The sequence below is a fragment of the Nicotiana sylvestris genome, chromosome 7 (assembly GCF_000393655.2).
Source record: "Nicotiana sylvestris chromosome 7, ASM39365v2, whole genome shotgun sequence".
In the NCBI taxonomy this organism is placed as follows: Eukaryota; Viridiplantae; Streptophyta; class Magnoliopsida; order Solanales; family Solanaceae; genus Nicotiana; species Nicotiana sylvestris.
In genome coordinates this window covers 14,228,274-14,244,910 of record NC_091063.1, presented here as the reverse complement: position 1 = coordinate 14,244,910, position 16,637 = coordinate 14,228,274, and the positions used below count along the sequence as shown (strand labels likewise).

Below are 16,637 nucleotides of genomic sequence, written 5' to 3'. Positions count from 1 at the left end.
TTTCCTGTTAAATTACCTGTTTTACTTGTTTAAAAAAGGGGATATCATTAGATTTCTTCACTGATTACTACTTTAAGTGATTTTACTACTTGATGTGGAATTGCTTTGTGCCTTTACATGTTTTCCTACTTTCAGCCATTATTTATAATTATTACTCACTGAGTCGGAGTACTCACATTACTCCCTACACCATGTGTGCAGATTCATGCATCGCAGATTCCGCTCCTGAGTGTTGATTATCCCAGTCCAGGCAGTGATTCGGAGACTACAAGGTAGCTGTTGGCGTTCACAGCCTTGTGCCTCCCTTATCTTATCATTTTCATGTTTTTAGAACTATTGTATCGCATTTAGTGTTTAGTAGACTTGTATCCGGATTTCTTAGTTGCTCATGACTTGTGACACCCCGGTTTGTGCTGTGTCAGGATGGTTTCTACTGTTGTTATCGTTAATTCCGCAAATTATGGTTATTATATCACGTTTTAGAACTACTTATGGTATTTAACTGTTTAAAAGAGGTGGTTTGTTTTGGTTTGGCTGGCCTTATCTTCACGAGAGGCGCCATCACTATCGGATTCGGGGAATTAGGTCGTGACAAGTTGGTATTAGATCCTAGGTTACATAGGTCTCACAAGTCATGAGTAGGTTTAGTAGAGTCTCGCGAATCGGTATGGAGACATCTGTATTTATCCCCGAGAGGCTGCAGAACCTTTAGGAAAATTTCACATTTTTAAATTCTAATCGTGCGTCCTTGATTCAGCTTGAAAAGTAACTCTTGAATTCCTTCCACGTATACGTATGCACGCGTGAGCGCTCAGTATCAAATGTGCATCGATAGATTGTGATTCCCCGATCGAGGGGCGAGATATGATCTCTGTGAGTTGATGTTGGGCCGGTCTGGAGGACTTGAGGCCGGATCTTTGCCTATGGCTTGAGCACCGAGATGCTGATTGTGTGAGCAAGTATTGTTGAATGTATATGTTCGGTATTGTCCCTATTAGTGGAAGTGACGGCTGGATAACTATGTGATGAGTATGTTGGTACTGCGAGATGTATCCATATGATTTGGAAGCGATGGGAAGGCCTGCTAGAGGATAGAAGAACTATTAGGTGCTTGAATTCCATCTTGATTCGAGGTATAGCCCCGAGTTATGGGCGTGTGAAGGATCTTTTCATGTTTCCCAGTTGTGAGTGAAGTAAATTTCATATTACGGCATGGGTTTAGACTCAGGAAGACTAAGTGATTGCGTACAGTTTATAATGGTAGAAGGTATACAAAAATGTTAGTTAGAGGCAAAACAGGTGGGTTGTCTCCTGCGAAATGTTCTGAGGTGGTACGATCCTTATATGTCTGTTAGAAGATCTCATTTGCGAGTGAAGAATATGTGTTGTAATTTAAATTGGGTTGTTCTAGATGATCTGTGTTTCACAAGCTTATAAAAGATTTGAGTTTAATCTCACTATGGTATCATGGCATCAATAGCGTATAATCGTTATGAGTTATTGAGTGTGTGTTGATCTATGGCCTCGAGCCAAGTGGGGGAGCCTGCTATTGATTAGGCGATTGCATGGTTAGGTGCTATGTTGGTTCCAGTTTGAGGCGTGCTGGTGAACCAGTTATGGCTTGCAGAAATTGAGACCGAGGATGGCTCGAGTAAAGGAAAATTTTGACGAAGATTATGTTATGCTTCATAGGTGTGTGAGAATCACGAGATGTCTTGAGTTGTTATTGACGAGAATGCTCGGTGCATAGAGTAGGAAGTTGCTTGGTTGTATTGGGATGAGGTTACATTCTGCGGTGTCGGAGTGCCAATGTGGCATAGGTTGTTCGGTTCATTTGATCAGACTAATTGTAGTTTGAATAGAGTGAATGAATCTCGGGAATGGTTCTAATGGGTTCAAGACTTTCAGGTAATAATTGGAGATTTTCAAGTTTATAATTGGGCTAGAAACTGAGGTTTGCATTAGAGGGTGCCAAGACTTGTGTCACTTCTATATCAATTATGGGATCCTATGTATCAGTATCAGGAAGGTAAGGGTAATGGATTTAGATTCGCAGGAAGTTTCCTCAGAGTAAAGTATTTTGAATGTGGTGCCTTTGGGAATAAATAAAAGAGTATTCAGTGGTTTATGGGTCTCAGACGGTGTGGCTTTATGCTTGGGTCCCATGTGGTAAGTCGGGGTTGAGGAATATTGGTGCTATAGCAAGAGGGGATATCAAGTTGAAGGTAAATCAGAAGGAAACTCGGATAAATGGGATAGCTTGGTAGTATGCTGGATAAGTATGGTAAGGATATGATTAGTTCCTTGGGTGTGTACGGGGTAATGAGTTCCTACAGGTATTTCGCGCCAATGCTCTTAGGGTTTGATAGCTTGCGTAGCTTGGTCGAGTTAGAAGGATTCAGTCCTGGCAGGTCTGGTTTGTGCAAGGGGAACTCGGAGAGTCTTTGATGGTTTCTACCTTGGTTGGAGATGTATATTTTCCATGGGCATGAGGAGCATGTGATGCATAGTGGTTCTTTGCTAGATGGGATCAATGGAAAGTTCTTAAATAGTGGAATGCATAGTGGCTTGCGGTTCGAAAGGGATATGAAGTTCTCATGGTTATCCTAGAATGGTATGGATTATGCAGTATGTTGTAAATGATTGAGAATTGCATGCGTGAGGTTGCGGTTCAGTTTTGAACGGAAAGTCATAAAATTCTTAGGCAGCACGGGCAATTTTAGATAATTAGAGGAACGAGCTTTAGATAACTAGAGAAAGGGTCTTCGGATGATTAAGAAAATGGTATTGCTAATTTGGGGTGATTTGACGAGGGCATATGTTTCAGAAAGGGCAATGTGATTAAGTTGGTGATACTTCGGTAGTATTGTGGCATTTTCTAGTTAGAACGACTGCTGATACTCGAGTTTGCATGATGGCACAGAGGAATTCTAGATTATCTCTCATGGAATGACTGGGTATTTGAGGTTTGGTATGCATTCAGATGGCGGAATTGGAACCAGATATGTGGATTCATGGGCCATATGGAATTGGAGATGGGAAGTTCTTATATTCAGGCTATGTGGAGGTTGTGAGTCGTGTGTATCGGCACTGTTTAGTGACTATCGAGATTTGGAGACCCGAGCGGATCTTTTATTGCTTGGTATGTTAGATTTTGGATATGATATTAGGTTCAGACTAGTTGTCTCCGTGTTGTGTCATTCTGGACTATTACACTAAGGCGACATTGTTGGCTATGCCGGAAATGCCACGAATTGAGTGGTGAGGTCCGTAGGATTATGCCCTAGTGGAGTAGTTTACATTTCGAAAGCCCAGCGGACGGCTGGGAAGGATTGTCGTTCTTATTTGGGCTTTCGTGATGGATGTTAGTGTAGAGGCCCCTACCATTGATTTAGTTCCGGTGGTGAGGGACTTTTTGGATATGTTTCTTGTGGCCGGGCATATCATCGAGCAAGGTTGTTGATTTCAGTATTGATTTGATGTCGGGCACTGTATTGTATGGCATTGGCAGAGTTAAAGGAGTTGAAGAGCAACTCCAAGATTTTTGTGATAAGGAGCTCGTTGGCAGGCCAGTGTGGATGCGTGTTCTAATTTGAGCCTGCTTGGTTGGCTCTGAATTGTACTGTTGAGGGTTGTGTTGATTCGATTGTTATTGAGCTTATTAGTAGTCTGGGGAGATCCATGAGTTACCTTTCTGTGTTGTGAGATCTTATGATTTGTTGGTTATAGGCACATGTGGTGCGGCGTATTAGGTCCTCTCAGTGGAATTCGAGCGAGTAGAGTATCGGATATTGCTCGGCGGGTAGCATATCGGTTGTGTTCCTTCGGGTATGTGTAATGTTATATCAATTGCTTCGCGGTGGATATGATGATTGCTTTGGTTTTAGCCATTATATTGCGCACGATTGTCAATTTTGAGAAAAGTGACTTAAGGTGTTTTCACGTGGATCAGTGTTTGGATGAGGTTGCGCATTGGAGCGAAGCTATGGGGAGGTATGATCCTGCAGGTTAGATTTGTATGTTCTATTTTTATGATGTGATACGGGTTTTCGACATTGTGTGTGGTGGTACTAGTGAGCTTGCGGTATAGCTCTTTCGTTTGAGTCATTTTTCAGGAATTGAGTGGGATTGGATTGTGGCTTATTGGTGCACGGATTGTACAAATCGTGGCTTTAGTCTATATTGAGGTGTCAATGTCACAAGAGCAGTTGTGTTGTATTAGATGAGACTGTTGGGGTCTTTAATGACTGCAAACAGATTTGATTTCAGCATGTTGAAAGTATAATATCGAGTTTCGGCTCAGACATTTGCTGTGGCATTTGCCAAAGGAGGAGTGACTTCTTGAATGGTTGATCGGGGAAATGGTTATGGCTTACCGCATGTTTTAGTGATCATTGGTAGTATATGAAAGTGTTGGAGTGAGGCTTTAGTTGATAAGAGTTTTTCTATCGGTATTCGTTTGTTGTGTGCAGCTACTGTAATTAGAAGTTATCACTACGAGTGTTTGAGTCATGTGGTATATCAAGTGATTGCACCTGAGATTGCAAGTATGGGTGATTACAACTGGTTCGGGCTTATTCTGAATATAGATGTGAGATTCTTATCTTTTGAATGATTTCAGAAGTGGAAATGTGGTTCTAAGGCTTATGGGTAAGATTGGGTTGTGAAATTTCAGTTACTGTGTGTTATTAGACCTATGTGAGATAGAGTGATGTGGGATAACCCCCGGGTATATGCATAGTAAGGTTATTCAGCGATTGGTTAGCTTTTAGAACAACCCTGAGCACGTTCGCGGACGAACATATATTTAAGTGGGGGAGGATGTAACAACCCGACCGGTCGTTTTGAGCTTTTGCACTTTGCTCGTCAGTTCTCGGGCATGACTTGCCCCGTGTGGTGTATTATGACTTATGTAAATCGTTGGTGTTGGGTTTTAGGTTAATCAGAATTTAATTTGGAAGAACAGTCTCAGTTGAAAGCTTAAAATTTGAAAGGTTTGACCAATATTTGACTTGTTTGTATATGATCTCGGATCGGAATTTTTATGATTTGGTTAGCTCCGTATGGTAATTTTGGATTTAGGATCGTGCCCAGAAAAGTTTTTGGAAGTTTGTAGTTTAATTAGGCTTGAAATGGCAAAAATGAGAAGCCAAAGTTTGGAAATATGACCGAGGGGTTGACTTTTTGATATCGAGATCAAAATCTGACTCAAGAAGTTGGAATAGCTCCATAATGTCATTTATGACTTGTGTGCAAAATTTGGGGTCAATCGGACCTGATTTGATAGGTTTCGGCGTTGTTTGTGGAATTTGAAATTTCTAAGTTCTTAAGCTTGAATCCGAAGTTGATTTGGTATTTTGATGTTGTTTTGAGTGATTCGAAAGCTCGACAAGGTGTTAATGATGTTATGGGAGGTGTTGGTATGTTTGGGTTGAGGTTTGAGGGCCTCGGGGTGTGTTTCGGGTGAGTTTTGAGCAAGTCCGGACATTCCTGAACTTAGAAAATGGATGGGGGCAGAAGTTTTAGTGCTGGGCGCGGAAAATGGTCCGCGGTCATGAAGATCCGCAGGTCGTCGGTCCAACTTCGGAAGCTCATATCTTTTGATATTCAAGGAATGTTGAGATGATTTAAAAACTAGGTTATAGCCTTTCGTGTCTAGTTTCCAGAAAGGTAAAGATATTGCAATTTGGATATCTGTAGAAAATGTTATGGCCAAAATACTAAAGCCTATCACTGTAGAGGAAAGTTGTGCGGCCGCGGTGGTTTTTGTGAGGACCGCACTAGTTTGTGCAGACCGCGGTCGGTTTTGTGCGGCCCGCGTAGGGTGAAATCTGAGGGGTACTCTATATTATAGAGGGTTTTATTTGATATTTTGACCTAGAGAGCTCGGATTTTGGCGATTTTTCGAAGTTTTTTTCAAGAAATTCATCGGGGTAAGTGATTTTAACTCAGATTTGGCTAGAATACATGAATATATCACTGAATTCATCATTTAATTTGTGATTTGGGATGGAATTTGGGAAGAAAATTGTGAAACCTTTCAAAAATGTAAAATGATGATTTGAAGGACCAAATGGTATCAGAATTGGATAATTTTGATATTGTTAGACTCGTGAGGGTATGAGGATTCAGAAAATGCAAATTTTACCCGATTCCGAGACGTGGGCCCGAGGCTCGGGTTTTGCTAATTTTTCGATTTTTGATATTTTTCGAATGTTTTCACTTGGGCTTTGTTCCCTTGGCATATTGTGACGTATTCGTTTTGATTTTGGATAGATTCGACGCGCGTGGAGGCCAATTCGAGGGGCAAAGGCGTCGCGAGCTAGAGAATTAGCCGGTTCGAGGTGAGTAATGGTTGTAAATGATGTCCTGAGGGTTTGAAACCCTGGATTGTACATCGTAGTGCTATATTGAGGCAAGATACACGCTGGATGATGAGCGTGGGGTCTTTTACTACTGGGGATTGTGACTTGGTCCATCCCGATTGATGATTCTACCGCATATTTGACTGAAATTCATTTGTTATCATCATGATTTGGGCTGATTGCCTTATTTGGGCTTCGTGCCAACTATTTAAACCCTTCCGGGATTTTTGTCACTGTTTTCCTTACTACTTGACTTATTATTTGAACTCAGTCCTGTTGATATCTACTGTTTTACAAACTCAGCCACTTTTACTCAAATTTGAAACTTAAATGATATTTCTACATCATGTTTTGGGCTGAGAACTACTGTTTTACTAATGCCCAAGGGGCTTGTGATGATTTTTGGACTGAGTAAGGCCGATGGCCATATGTGAGGATATGCTGAGTGATATGAGGCCGAGGGCCTGAGATACTTTATATTCCATGAGGTGGCTTGAGTGATATGAGGCCGAGTGCCGAGTGATGTGAGGCCGAGTGCCGAGTGATGATGTCACGAGGTGGCTTGATATAGCGCTTGGGTCGTAAGGCCCCCCTCCGGAGTCTGCATACCCACAGTGAGCGCGGGTACCCATTATGATCTGAGAGTTAGCCCGAGGGGCTGATACTATTCTGAGTGATTGATACTGAGCCCGAGGGGCGGATTCCTACTTGTTATTTACCCGTTAAATTACCTATTTTACTTGTTTAAAAAAAGGGATATCATTTGATTTCTTCACTGATTACTACTTTAAGTGATTTTACTACTTGATATGGAATTGCTTTGTGCCTTTACGTGTTTTCATAGTTTCAGCCATTATTTATAATTATTACTCACTGAGTCGGAGTACTCACATTACTCCCTGCACCATGTGTGCAGATTCAGGCATCGCATAGTCCGCTCTTGAGTGCTGATTCTCCTAGTCCAGGCAGTGATTCGAAGACTACGAGGTAGTTGTTGGCGTTCGCAGCCCCCTGCCTCCCTTATCTTATCATTTTCATGTTTTTAGAACTATTGTATCAGATTTAGTGTTCAGTAGACTTGTATCCAGATTTCTTAGTTGCTCATGACTTGTGACACCCCGGTTTGGGCTGTGTCGGGATAGTTTCTACTGTTGTTATCATTAATTCCGCAAATTATGGTTATTGTATCACATTTTAGAACTGCTTATGGTATTTAACTGTTTAAAAGAGGTGGTCTATTTTGTTCTAGTTGGCCTTGTCTTCACGAGAGGCGCCATCACGATCGGATTCGGGGAATTAGGTCGTGACAGTGAAAAATCATCGATAAAAGTGATAAAATATTTCTCTCCACCAAAAGATGGAACATCAAAGGGTCCACAAATATTGGTGTGTATAATTTCAAGAAGTTGGGTGCTTCTTGTGGCACCTTTCTTACTATGCTTGGTTTGCTTTCGCTTAATGCAATCCAAACATATAGTAAGATCAGTAGAATTTAGATCCAGAAGAATCTCATTCTTTACTAATCTTTCTAACCTTTCTTTGGATATATGACCCAAACGTCTATGCCACAAGTAAGCAGAAGTTTCATCTAGTGAACTACGTTTAATTCCAATATTATGTTGAACAGTAAGAAAGGATTCAGAAAACTCAATATCGAGTTTCAATTTATATAAACCATCACTAAGAAAACCAGAACCATAAAAAATAGAATTCTTATATAAATTGAAACATCCATTTCCAAACTTTAAATCAAATCCAGAAACATCAAGTCTTGAAAGAGAAATCAAATTCCTAGAAACTGAAGGTACATCAAGAGTCTGTAATAGATCAAGGTGACGTCCAGTCTCCATGATCAAATGATAAGTCCCTATGCCTTCAATTGGAGCCTTCATACGATTTGGATCGTAAGGAATCCATGCAATGTAGTAGATACATGAGCAGTTGCACCAAAATTAAGCCACCAAGTATTATTAGGAACTTCTACTAAATTTGATTCGAAACATACAAAAGCACTAATTGTACCTTTCTTTTCGAACCAAGCTTTACGTTTCAGGCAATCTTTCTGATAGTGTCCTTCCTTGATACAGAAACGACACATATCTGCCTTATGTTCCTTGTTAGCATCATGTTGAGCTTTAGTAAGTGCTTTCTTCTTCTTGAACTTGTTGGCCTTCATTTTAAGTCCTTTACCAACTCCTTGACCCATGAGGTTAATTGAATGACTCCCTTGTTTCTTAAGTCTTGACTCCTCCTGAGTAAGCATACTGGACAATTCACTAACATTCCACTTATCCTTAATAGTGTTATAGTTAATTTGAAAAGGTCTGTACTCAGGAGGTAACGAGTTCAGAATAAACTGAACTAAGAAGGAGTCATCCACTTTTATCCCCAAGGTCTGAGGTCTTGATTCAATGTTAGTCATCTCGATGCTATGGTTTTGCATACTACGCGACCCATCAAACTTCATGGTCGTGAGTTCAGCCATTAGTGTACCAGTGAGAGACTTATCTACAGAACGGAAATGTTCTTCCACAAACTTCAGGTATTCCCTGGCACTTTCTGTTTGTGGAATACTGCTCTTAATATTGTTGGCAATATTAATTCGCATTAACATAAGGCTTAGCCTATTAGAGCATTCCATGCTTTATGGAAAGACTTCTCATCCGCACTGCTCGAATCAGTAATGGTAGCGGGCTTATCATTCAGCAGAGCCAAGTCAAGATCCATCGCACCTAAGTGGAACTGGACTTGTTCATGCCATTCAGAGAAGTTCAATCCGTTGAACACAGTAATTGACGAAAAGCAAATGAAAAGGAATAGCTGCAAAATAGATAATACATGCTCACAAATCAATATGGATTCAAAACAGTTAAAGCATATCCAATTCTCCTTTGGGTAAATACTACGACACACTATCATAATTTAAATGCCACTTAGTCTTTAATAAGTAATTAAATATTTTTAACCAAATATATATATGTCATCTTTGGACAAACAATATATATTTAACTAAGAATATTAATTTACCTCATCATATTCACTATTCATAGAATAATTGGCTCACCTTTGGGTAAATCCTTAAGTTCTAGCAATAGCGAAAAATAATTTATCCACTAATTTTAAATTATAGGTATTTCATTAATTTCATGGATAAACTATAATTTTATGTATGCATATTTCTTAAACATACTAGTTTGGTCACTTTGGCGACTAACAAACTATATAAACATAAATGCACGCATAAAATAAATATCAGAATATTTTATGCATGTAAATATTTTAAACAATCTAGTTTGATCACTTTGGTGACTAACAAACTATATAAATATTAGTACATACATAAAAATTAAATATTATGTATGTATATATTTTAAACATTCTATATAACTTTAAAAAACATACATTAGTCATTACACAGTATAAGAACCAAATAATAGTTAATGCATAATGTGAGATCTCCGTGAAGCTTAGCATTCAAGAAAATCTTTTAGGAGTAAAACTTTATTTCCTTAATGTCCCTAAGATACCAGTAACTTTACTTTTATAATCTAGAAAGTAACAATAATTTTTGTAGTCGAAATCTTAACAAAATATAAACAGTAATGTATTACAAACAATCTAGTCCGAAACTGATATGGTTAATAACTAAGGGACAATACGATCATCATGTAAACAAACAATAAGTCACCACCACACAAAACTTAAATTCCAGTACTCATATTTTCTTTGAAATTGATAAACTAAGAATCAAGTAGATTAATATATCTCAGTATTCAAAGAACTCTGATTTTAACTTCATGATAAAATATGTTCTTACAGTTTCGTTGGAAACTGTTCTTAACTAAAGCCACGGTGATTTCAGTTGTACTAGTAAACAAAGATTACCAGTTCAAATATCCATGCTCATGATACCACATGTAAGCATAAACTTTAATTCATACCAGAATCTTGAACATGATAATCTTACATAAAATCATCATAGAAAACATACCTGAAGCGGAATCCATTATCGTGAAGCGAAACGTTAATTGAAATTGATTTCTCGCCCCTTGCCCTAGCTTTACGTTACCGCCGACTTTAGTGATGGAAGAGAGAAAATAGAATACGGTAACCCTAATGGGTGGGGAGAGGACCAATTTATAGAGGTTCTCAGTTAATCTGGTACATCCATCAAATAACTAATAGGACGGATGAGATTGATAATTAATTAAAGGGAAAATGCATAAGTACCCCCCTGACCTACACCCGGATTCCCAACTACACACTTTTTCTTTGCAGGAATCCTATTACCCCTCCTAAACTTATTTTAAATGGAATTATTTGCATCCTTAACGCCGACGTGACAGCGTGTGTATTTCATTCTCCCAAAGGAGAGTGAGAAGTAAGAAAAAATGATTTTCAAATTATTTTTTATTTTTTTAACCATTTTTTCTTACTTTTTTTTCCTTTTCCTTTTTCTTTGTTTTTTTTTTTTTTTACTTTTTGGGAAAATGCATAAGTACTCCCCTAACCTATGCTCGAATTTCCAACTACACACTTTTTCTTTACGGGAATCCTATTACCTCCCTAAACTTATTTTAAATGTAATTATTTGCACCCTTAACGTTGACAACCAAACTCTTGGCAAGTGGTAAGCTACACACGCCTCCACATGTATTTTTAGGTCTTTTTTTATTCTTTCTTCTTTTTCTTATCCTTTTTTCGTATTTCTTATTATTCTCATTTTTTTGGTTATTTCATTCTTTTTCTTTTTGTTTTGGTCACCGGCGGCATAAAATGGTGGTCGTCGGAATTTCACAAACACCATTTTTTCGGCGAATGTTTTTTTCCGGCACCAGATTTTTATCCTGATCTAAGTGTGTTTTGTTTTATATATATATATAAATTTTTCTTGAAAGTATAATTTATGTGTGGGAGGAAGAGCAAAAGAAATAAAAATGAATATAAGTTGAGAAAACTTTTTCCAGTTAAAATTTCAATACATCATGTTTTTTCGGGCGTGGGAAGGTTTTCTGAGGATGAATCTTTCCCCCAAAATCTGAGTGTATTTTGCTTTGCTTAAGAATAGGTCTTCTTTAGAGTTTAATTTGTATGTGAAAATGATAGAAAGAGGAAAAAGAACGGTTAGACAAAGTCGCCGGTGAATGAATATCCGCCGGAATTAGAGAAGAAACGAAAAAAAAAGTAAAAGAAAAAAGACAAAGAAAAAGGAAAAGGAAAAGGAAAAAAAAAGTAAGAAAAAATGGCAAAAGAGAATAAAAAATAATCTGAAAATCATTTTTGCTTGCTTCTCACTCTCTTTTGGGAGAGTGAAATACGCACACTCTGCCACGTCAGCGTTAAGGGTGCAAATAATTCCATTTAAAATACGTTTACGGGGGTAATAGAATTCCCACAAAGAAAAAGTGTGTAGATGGGAATCCGGGTATAGGTCAGGGGGTACTTATGCATTTTCCCTTTTTTCGTTTCTTCTCTAATTCCGGCTGATATTCATTCACCGGTGACTTTGTCTAACCGTTTTTCTTCCATTTTTTCTTTTTATACACAAATTAAACTCTCAAAAAGATCTATTCATAAGCAAAGCAAAGTACACTCAGATTTGGGGGAAAAAATTCATCAACGGAAAACCTTCCCGCGCCGCAAAAAAAATAATGTATTGAAATTTTAACCGAAAAAAGTTTTCTCAGCTATATTCATTTTTATTTCTTTTTCTCTTCCTCCCACTCATAAATTACTCTTTCAAGAAAAAATTATATATATATATATATATATATATATATATATATATATATATATATATATATATATATATATATATATATATATATATATAAAATAAAACACACTTAGATCGGGATAAAAATCTGTCGCTGAAAAAAATGGTGTTCGTGAAATTCCGACGATCACCATTTTATGCTGTCGATGACCAAAACAAAAATAAAGAGAATGAAATAACAAAAAAATGAGAATAATAAGAAATAAGAAAAAAGGATAAGAAAAAGAAGAAAGAATAAAAAAAGTACTAAAAATATATGTAGGGGCGTGTGTAGCTCACCACTTGCCAAGAGTTTGGTTGTCGAGTTTTAGGGTGCAAATAATTCCATTTAAAATAAGTTTGGGGGAGGTAATAGGATTCCCGCAAAGAAAAGGTGTGTAGTTGGGAATCCGGGTATAGGTTAGGGGGGTACTTATGCATTTTCCCTTAATTTAATGTTAATTATAGGCCTTAACCTATTGGGCCACATACACATAGGAAAATAACTTACAATGACTGCTACAATTAACAACTAAATTAAGATTACTAATAATTAGACATGATCACAGAGAAGGAGAGTTGAACTAACGGGTTGTAAACAATATGAGAATTAAGGGTTGCGACATGATAGATGTAAGATAGCTATTCGGGATCTAAGTCTGTTTGAATTCACTTCTAATGTTCTAATGATTCTCACAAATTCACTCGATGATTAGCTTAAACGTAAGGTTAAGATTCCTCGTCTGATTGGATTTGAACTCTACAAAATAAACTAATATGAAGCAGTGTGAAGATATGCAAGAATATATTAATGGACTAGTTTTTAGGAAAGCGTTTCTCGAATATTCTCCTAACTTGGTTTAATCAACAATTCATAAAACTCTCTCGATTACTTAGACAAATCACTAAATTAAACCAAAACAAATAATACAAATATAATCACCAAAATATTCCTCTTTCGATTAAATAATCCGGTGAATAAAGATGCAAATAATTCAAAGCTCGATAAACGTAAGCACACAATTAAATTAGAGTTAAATCTACAAACAACACTCAAAATATCATATCCGTCAAAACCCTATGGAAGAACTACTCTATAGATATGGAGAAAGTCATCACAATTAAGTTTAAGAACATAAAAAACAACAAAGACAACTTTATGATACAAACTCTCGTATTGCACCAATTGTTGGCAAGAGAATTGAAAAAATCTTGTGTCTTCAAGCCATTGTAGCTTTCCAAAACTCTCATAAGTCCAATCCCTTCAAATTTATGTTTATGAACTATTTATACCGTGTAGGTATAGCCTAGGACCGAAATATCCTTACCATGCAAAATATGATTACATTAGTAAAAAATAGCCACGTCGTGGCTCATGTCGCATGGCACGACATGCCAATGGGTTAGTTCGAAGAACTTTACAACAACAACAACAACAACAACAACAACAATAACAACAATCCAGTATTATCCCATAAGTGGAGTCTGGGAAGGGTAGGATGTATACAACCTTACCCCTACGCTGGAAGGGCAGAGAGACTGTTTCCGATAGATCATAGGCTAAAGAGGAAGAAAGAAGCCTTGATAGCAAGTAATAGCAAGACAAATAATTAGAATACTAAATCGAAGAGAACAACAGAGAATATGAAAGAGGTACCGATAACAAGTAATAGCAAGACAATATATTTAGAAAACTAAATCCAAGGCAGCAAACGAGAATATGAACGAAGTACTGCTAGCAAACTACGAAATTACCGATGGCAAGTAATAACCGAATAAGAAATGCGAATATAACAAACTAAGGATTAAAGGGTACCGTACTAGCACTACTACTATTGAACTAGAGAAGACAAAGGAAAACACACGATTATCTACTAACCTTCTACCCTAATTTTCAACCTCCACACCTTTCTATCTAGGGTCATATCCTCGATTAGTTCAAGTTGCGCCATATCCCGCCTGATCACTTGTCCCCAAGATTTCTTTGGCCTACCTCTACCCCTCCTCTTAACCCCCCAAGGACAACCTCTCACACCTCCTAACTGGGGCATCTATGCTTCTCCTCTTAACATGAACGAATCATTTCAACCTCGCCTCACGCATCTTTTTCTTCACAGGGCCCACTCCCACCTTGTCCCGAATAACTTCATTCCTAATTTTATCCAATCTAGTATGCCCACACATCCATCTCAACATCCTCATTTCAGCTACTTTCATCTGCTGGACATGGAATTTCTTGATTGGCCAACACTTTGCCTCATACAACATAGTCGGTCTAACCACTACCTTGTAGAACTTATCGTTAAGTCTCAATGACACATTCTTAACACACAAGACACCGGAATCGAGCCTCCACTTCATCCACCCTGCTTCGATACGGTGTGTGACATCCTCATCTATCTCCCCATCCTTCTGAATTATCGACCCCAGATACTTGAAACTCTCTCTCCTAGGAATGACGTGTGTATCAAGCCTCACATCCACGTCTACCTCCTGGGTAACACTGTTGAACTTGCACTCCAAGTATTTTGTCTTGGTCCTGATCAACTTGAAATCCTTAGACTCCAGAGTATGCCTCTAGACATCTAGCGTCTTGTTAACACCACCCTGCATCTCATCAATCAGGACTATGTCATCCGCAAATAACAAGCACCAAGATACCTCCCCTTGAATGTGTCACGTCAATGAATCCATTGCCAAGGAAAACAAAAACGCGCTAAGTGCTGATCCTTGATGCAACCTCATCTCAATCGGAAAGTATTCAGAGTCTCCTTTTGATATCCTAACCTGTGTCTTAGCTTCATCATACATGTCCTAAATCACTAATATAAGCTACATGCACTCCTTTAGCCTCCAAACATCTCCGTAGAACCTTTCTCAGGACTTTGTCACTGGCTTTCCCCAGTCAATGAACACCATATGCAAGTCCTTATTCATTGTCCTATACTGTTCCACCAATCTCCTCACAATGTGAATGACCTCAGTAGTCGACCGTCCGGGCATGAAACCAAACCGGTTCTCGAAAATGGACACATTCATCCTCATCCTCCCTTTGATCACCCTCCACACTTTCATCATGTGACTTAACAACTTGATACCCCTATAGTTATTGCAGTTTTGGACATCCCCCTTGTTCTTGTACAATGGAATCATTGTACTCCACCTCCACTCTTCAGGCATCTTCTTCGTTCTAAAAATGACGTTAGTTCGGAGATGTCAAGAACCAAAATTCGTTAAAGGTCGTGATGGTGCCGGACACTATTGTCAGGCAAGCCAACATTAGAAAGTTAATTTAATTCTCTTTTCAATATTTTTGAAATCATAAATTTCATTCAATTTAACTAGTAAAAGATGAACTTTACAAAATAATAATGATGTGTTCCAATTTCAATACTGAATATCCCCTAATCATCCCAGAACCTGGTGTCACAAATGCATGAGCACTTACTAGGAAGTAAAACAAAATACAATACTGTTTGGAATACAAAATTTAGACAGAAAAGAAAATACAAGAACTCTGAAGGAGACTCTGCTACTTGCGGATCGTCTCATAAGATACATCTCACCTAAGTCACTGTATCAACCACGCCGTTGCGCGCACAAGGCCACTATTCATTCATGTTCCTGTACAACAAAATGTATAGCAAGTGTAGTATGAGTACGAAAACAATGGAATACCCAATAAGTATCTAGTCTAACCTCGAAGAATTAGTGACGAGGGGTCGACTTCGACACTTACTAAGGGCCAACAATATGATAATATGAAATTTCAATTAAGCATTATATGCAACAATAAGACTCAGAACAAGAAATAATTGAACAACTCTTCACCATATTCAAGAGCTTAAACCACTTCCTTCCTTTAAAACATATGATCACACCAAACGATTAATTTATACCAATTAGAAAAAAGGACTTCTAGTTCTATTATCACATACAAATACCACCGAGGACGTTTGTACCGTTCCAACATAAATGTAAACTGTATATTGCTGAGGGTCGAATGGCGCGAACCATATATGCATCTATTAACCTACCGAGGCGATCGGCCCACTCCCATGAGAATAGTAGAATGAATTACCCAAGCTCGAGGATCATACTTGCGACACGGTCAAATATAAATTTAAGGAATCACCACGCTCGCGGATCATACTTGCAACACAGTTACACATAGATTTCTTAAGTTATTATAGTATTCTTCCATTCTGTCAAAATACGAAGTTCAAATGAAAACTTTTAAGATCCCAATTCTTCCTCAATTTCAACTCCTTTCAAAACATTTAATAAGCAAACTCAATCCCGCTCCTTCTCAAGGAAAACAATAAACATAAATCAATAACAATATCAACAAAACATGATGTAAGCCTATAACTACCCGGACATAGGCATAGCTAGTAGCTACGTATGGACTCTCGTCACCTCGTGTGTACGTAGCCCTCCATAAATAGAAGCATATAATAATTTAGTTCACCTATGGGGTTAATTCCCTTTTATAAGGTTTGAAAGGAGACTTACCT

General features: G+C 38.1%; 1 protein-coding gene across 1 annotated transcript; it reads right to left on the bottom strand.

The window, feature by feature from the left end:
• Positions 1-8,984: 8,984 nt before the first annotated feature.
• Positions 8,985-14,931, bottom strand: LOC138872762 (uncharacterized). Its single transcript, XM_070151181.1, has 3 exons — positions 14,801-14,931; positions 14,251-14,659; positions 8,985-9,185 (listed from the first exon to the last, which is right to left on the bottom strand). Exons 1-3 carry the CDS (start codon positions 14,929-14,931, stop codon positions 8,985-8,987), a joined length of 741 nt encoding a protein of 246 aa, XP_070007282.1.
• Between the last annotated feature and the right edge of the window lie 1,706 nt (positions 14,932-16,637).